At 53.1% G+C, this 5893-nt stretch overlaps 1 protein-coding gene across 2 annotated transcripts; it reads left to right on the top strand.

Moving 5' to 3' along the window:
• The first annotated feature begins 345 nt into the window (after nt 1-345).
• CHCHD5 (coiled-coil-helix-coiled-coil-helix domain containing 5) lies at nt 346-4381 on the top strand. Of its 2 annotated transcripts, none has more exons than XM_069494685.1 (4): nt 346-396; nt 1438-1578; nt 1664-1829; nt 4105-4379. In XM_069494685.1, coding segments are annotated over exons 1-4 (333 nt in total). In that variant the 5' UTR covers nt 346-394; the 3' UTR covers nt 4129-4379. The 2 variants fall into 2 exon arrangements, with proteins under 2 accessions (XP_069350786.1, XP_069350787.1); XM_069494686.1 differs by having other exon boundaries at nt 377-396; nt 1442-1578; nt 4105-4381.
• The last annotated feature ends 1512 nt before the right edge of the window (nt 4382-5893 follow it).

Below are 5893 nucleotides of genomic sequence, written 5' to 3' on the forward strand. Positions count from 1 at the left end.
GGAGCGCTCGTGGCTGCGGCTCAGCCCGGTGAGGCGCCGCGAAGTTCAGCGCCGCACTCCCTTTGGGGTCCAGGCACCGCGGTCCCTCCGATTGCTTACTTCCGTTGAACCGCAGGCGCAGCCACGGCAAGCCAGAAATAGCAGGGGATAAAGCAACTAGGCCGCTGAGGACGGAAGTGGCTCCGCAGGGCGCCGCCATGACGGGCCGGGCCGGAAGGACAGGCAGGGCGCCGCCATGACGGGTTGGGCCCAAAGCGAATGGGGCTGCTCGTCCACTCTGCGACCGGAAGAAGCGAGGCAGGGAGGGCGGGGCTGGCCGCGGCCACGACAACCTGATACCGGAAAAGGCGGGTCGCACCTGCCTGCCTGACCCCACATCGGCACCGGTCTCGAGATGTGAGTAGCGAGAGCTTCTACCCGTATGTGCCGCCGCTCCCTTTTCTTCACCAGTGACATGGACGTAGCCTAGGACCTCGGGAATCAGGACCGGCCTCTCTGGTCCATTCCGACCCTCCCGATTCAGCGTCTTCCCTCACAAGCCCCATCCCTCGACATGTCCAAGCCCCGCCCTCTGAGCGTTTGGGCTCCGCCCCTTCGTCGTGGTATCTTAGAATTTCCAGCTCCAGTCTCTTTTCACCCACGCTCCGCCCCCAGGACCCCAGTTCCAGTCCTTCACATGGCAACCCTAGGACTCCAGACTTGTCTAAGGACCTCTAGGTCTCCTATGCCCCTCCTTAGAGCCCCATGTTCCTCCCCTTGGATCACCAGACCTTACCTTTTGGACCTTACCTTTTGGACTTTCTAGATCTGCCCAAGACCCCAGACCTTGTCCCTCCCAAACCCCAAGAGCTTAATTGTGGGACTCTCCAGATATGCTTCAGAGCCCCCACCTCACCAGGGCTTCCAGATCATGCCCCTAGGACTCTGAGTCCCATCCCAGGACCCTCAAATCTACCCCAGGGCCTCAGGTTTCATCTCTAAGACTCTGGCCAAGAGACCCTTCCCCAGGTCCTGAGACCCCCCCCCACCTTGGACTTGTAAACCTCACTTTTAAGACCTCCAAACTCATTTAGGGCTCCCACGCTCTTTCCCTAGAACTCTAGATCTTATTTCTAAGGCCATAAGCCTTCTCTGCATGATCTATCTCCAGGCCTACTGGAGGATGCCTGGATTCTAAGACTTTTCTTCTAGGACCCCCAAATCCTACCTTAGAATAATCAGACCTTGTTTTAGGCCCTTCACTGCCTTCCCCAGAAGCTCCCACCCTATTTCACCACCCTCAAGGCCAGGCCTCACCTCTATACCTCCTTGGCCCCATCTCAGGATCCCTCAGACTCCCAGATCTGCCCAGGACACCTAGTCCTACCAAAGGCCCAGATGACAGCTCCTTTTTTTGCATGCTGCCTGGAATTATCCTCAGCCAACCCTGTCTCACAGGCAGGCCGCTCTGGAGGTCACTGCTCGCTACTGCGGCCGGGAACTGGAGCAGTATGGCCAGTGTGTGGCAGCCAAGCCTGAGTCATGGCAGCGGGACTGTCACCACCTTAAGATGAGCATTGCTAGATGCACATCCTCCCAGTGAGTGTGGGCAAGTACCAGACAGTGTGGGGGGTGGGCAGTGGAGTGGGGGTCTCCGAGGGTCTGAACTGCCCTACCCCCACAGCCCAATCATCCGCCAGATCCGCCAGGCCTGTGCTGAGCCTTTTGAGTCCTTCGAGCAGTGTCTTCGACAGAATGAGGCAGCCGTAGGCAACTGTGCGGAGCATGTGCGCCGCTTCCTGCAGTGCGCTGAACAGGTGCAGCCACCACGCTCTCCTACGACTATGGAGGTAAGGGGAGCTCACCAGTCCATCTCTTTCTCTCGTAACATTCCCCTCATCCTTCTAGTTGTTCAGGTAAAGACCTTGGAGTCATCCTTGGCCCCACCCCACTACCACACAGACCTTCACTATGCATTCAGAATGCAGAACATGATCACCTCTTGTCGCCCTACAGCCCCTGCTTTAGTCCAACCACCCGCTTCCACCGCCAGGATATCTGCCTCAGCCTTCTCCCTGGTCTCCCCAAATCTCTCTTGCCTGCATGCAGTAGCCTGAGTGAGCATTTAAGAATTGAAGTCTAGTCACATTATGCTTTAAATCTTTCCAGTGGCTTCCCATTAACATTGAGAACAAAGCCCCAGGTCCTTGCTGGGTTTTCTGTGTTCTTCCCCAGGCTGACCTCATCCACCTCCTCCCCTCCCCTCTCTCTCCCTTTCTCATTGCTCCTCAGCTATACTGGGAGAGGGGGTGGGGTGGGATGGGCAAAATATGTTACTCTTTTTAGTATATACAGTACATAAACAGATATACAGTATATCTGTGATATTAAAATTTCATGGATGGAGCAATTAGAACAAAAGTCTGAAAAGACTACTTGGGGGAGCAATAATGAACAAAAGGTGAAAACCACTCTTTCAGATGTTTACTGCCTCCCCCACTGGACTGTGAGCTCCAAAGGCGAAAGTTGCATCTTTCCCCAGCCCCTTTGAGCACCTTCTGTGGCCCTCTTCGTCCCTGCAGCCCCAGCTTCTCTCTCATACCACCGGACCAGCCTTCTCCTGGGCCTCCGTGCTCCATCCTGCCTTTCATTCTGTTCTCCGTGATGGTCCCGGAGTGATCTCAGAGGAAAGCTGACCATGTTCTGCTTCTACTTAGAAACTTTCCATGGTGCTCACTTCCACTGGGCCAAGACTCAACACCAGCACAGCCTGCAGCCCCTCGGACCTCTGGCCCCACCTCTCCCCACTTGCCACCTCAAGCTCCATGTTCCAGCCCCAGTGAACGTGCAGTTACTCAAGTGCCTGCCTCTGCTGCGTTTGTCCAGCTTCCTCTGCCTGACTGCCCTTCCTAATCCATCTCCTGGCTAATTCCTATTCCAGCATGGACGACACCCCCCTCTCTCAGAAAACCTCTCTGATGCACCGTCCCCATCCCTGGGCCCCCAAGGTCCCCGAGCCCCTCCATCACGGCTCATATCCTACTGCCTTGTAACTGCTTCCCTCCCATCGCCTGCTTCCGAAGAGCGTTTGGCTAAAGACTGGGGAGATGCTTTTCTAACCAGGCCCTACAGGTGTTGGTTCTTTTTGTAAGGCAGGGATATATGAAAGGTTGAGACCCCAAGAGTAGAAACCAGCCAGAAGGAATTTAATTCTCCTCAGGAAACATTCAGTAGCGATACATACTGTCCACACTAAGTTTCGTAGTCATCTGTTGGGGACATTTCTTTCTTTCAAGTTTTTTGGGCATCTGAGCAGTTAAGACCCCATCCTCCCATCTTAGGGCCATTTGCTCCTTCTCTCCCTCAACAAGCAAACAGCCTCTCCCTTGTCTCCCTGTGGCCTCCCCTCCCCTGACAGTCCCTGCCAGCCAAAGGAGCTTTTAAAAATGGAAATTAGGTCACAACTCTTCCCATTAAAATCTGCTCATGGCTATCCAGTGCGCTCGGAGGAACTAACACCCTGCTCCTCCCCACTGTCCTCCTCTTTCCTGGTGTTGGCATCCCAGTTACCGCTTTTCCTTCTTAGCTGGGGGCAGGGGGATTCGGGCCTCCTCTGTTGTCTAGTCTACACAGTAGCAAACACACAGACATGCCCATCTCACACAACATGCCCATCTCACATGATATAACGCCTCGCTGGAACGTCCCGTGTTCTTGTAGTTGACAGTTTAAAGTGCTGCATGTCCTTCTGCTCCAACAGGCCTCTGCTCTTTACCCTGATTTAGTTTTCTTCACTGAATTTCTCACAAGTTGACATATTTTTGTTCATTTGTTGTCTGTCTCTCCCTACTTGACTGCAAACTCCCCAGAGTGAGATTTTTGCCTGCTGGGCACACAGCAGGTGCCTAGTAAACTCAGCAGAATGGGGCCTCCCTGCTGCCAGTGACAGTTCAGCACAGCTGACTTGTTCACAAGGCATGTGGCCAAGTCACTGCCTGACACCCTCTCCCTCCAGACTGTGGGCTCTGCTAGGCCGGCCTCTGCTGGGTCTGCATGATCTCGCCATCAGAGGTCCCAGGCTGGGCACAGAAGAGGTGCTAGTAGTGTTGATTGTTTTCTCCACAGGCACAGCCGCTTCCTGCCTCCTGAAGACTCCTTTGGCTGCAGGAAAACTGGACATGAATGGCTGGTTCCTTGACACGCCAGCTCTGCAGAGTGGCCAGATGGAGTCCTGAGGGCCCTGGCTATGGGCCTGGCTTTCCTGGATGTCAGGACTCTCAATAAATAAAGACTGTGTACACTGGGCTTTGATTCCTGCCATCAGCACCTGAGAGGGCCCTGGAGAGTTGGCTGGGCAGAATCCCTGGTCATCTGTTCACCAGAGTTAGGACGACCCTTCTTCCCTTGTTAACTCTGCTGAACAGCCATTCTTGTCTCCTGCTGCATGCTCATGGCGGACAGGCCTTTTCTCCTTTCCGCTCTAGCGTTCTCCAGATTTTATTGCATTTTCTAGAGGCTTGGGGGGCAATAAATAACATGCCTCTTTCCCCTCTGAATTCAGAACCTGTTGAGCAATAGACGAAGGCATAGACAATCCAGATGAAAACAAGTGCATGGAAGGCTGTGGCGTGGAAGTCTATGCACTGGATTTCTGTTCTGTCTTGGTTTACAGTCCTCCAGAAGCCAACCCTGAGACTTTGAGTGCAGATAGTATATTTGGAATTTGATTCCAGAAACACTAGTAGGGGAGTGGAGAAGGGAGACAGAGAGAGGAAGGCAACCAATAAAAGGTGTATTGGGGCCCAGTCCCACTGGGGACCTCTGGGAGCCTGTATAGAACATAGGGACAAGGGAATTGTGTTTATCCACCAACTCGTCATCGGTCATTGAGGACTGTTCTGGGCATCGACTGTCAGGCACTTCTGGCCTGCCCTGTTTGGGCAGAATGTTCTCTCCGCCATCAGAAGAGAGCCCTGAACAGGTAATGGGATCAGGAAAGCAGCCTTCAGCACACAGGAGATGCTGAGTGGGTCTGGGCAGGTAACAACACTGGCTGCTGCAGCTTGTTTCTTCTCAGGATCTCAGACTCTCCGGTAGGGGCAGGGCAGAGAACAGGCCGGCAGATATGCAGGAGAGAGACCCCAGAGTGCTGAGCTGCGCATGCCCTTGGCCTGCACCCAGATTCACCATTCAGACAAGTCTCTCCTCCCTGGAGGTGACTCCAAACCTCTGGAATTGGAATAACTTGCCATTTGAAACCTAAGGCTTGTGCTCTGGCTTAGAAAAATGAGCCTGACCCATGGGAGTCTCTCCTGGGGATTAATCTCCAAGACAAAGGAAGTTGTCCATTGGCTTAGGAGTCAGGGTGGAAATCTTGTAAAGGCAGGGTTGTAGGAGCCACCAGATGCCATGTGGCTAAAACAGGAAGAAACCCAGGTAGTGCAGAGAGATTGTGATCAGTTCCTGTGGCCCCTTAAAGGGCTACCTGGGTCCTGGTGGCTTTCTGTTTACAGTTCTACTTTCCTTGAGCTGTGGATTAAGCCCTCAGATTTCTGTGCATGATTTCAGCCCAGTCCACTTGCTTGAGTAAGCTTGAGTGGGATTCTGCTTCATACAACTGAAAGAAACCTAATTAGAACAGACAAAATGGAGATCCAGACTACGTTTTATTTTTATTTTAACAGATGAGGTCTCACTACATTGCCTAGGCTGGACTTGAACTCCTGGGCCCTAGCAATCCTTCAGCCTCAGACTCAAGTGGCTGGAACTAAAAACACCCAGCTTTTTCACATTACATTTTAGAACATCTCTATGTGGCCTCTCTTCCAGTAGGCTAGACCAGTTTCCTTATGTGGTGGCCCTTAGGGGTCCAATAGAGTGAAAATAGAAACCATAAAGACATCACTTTGGCTGG

This window comes from Eulemur rufifrons, chromosome 19 (assembly GCF_041146395.1).
Source record: "Eulemur rufifrons isolate Redbay chromosome 19, OSU_ERuf_1, whole genome shotgun sequence".
NCBI classification, from domain to species: domain Eukaryota; kingdom Metazoa; phylum Chordata; class Mammalia; order Primates; family Lemuridae; genus Eulemur; species Eulemur rufifrons.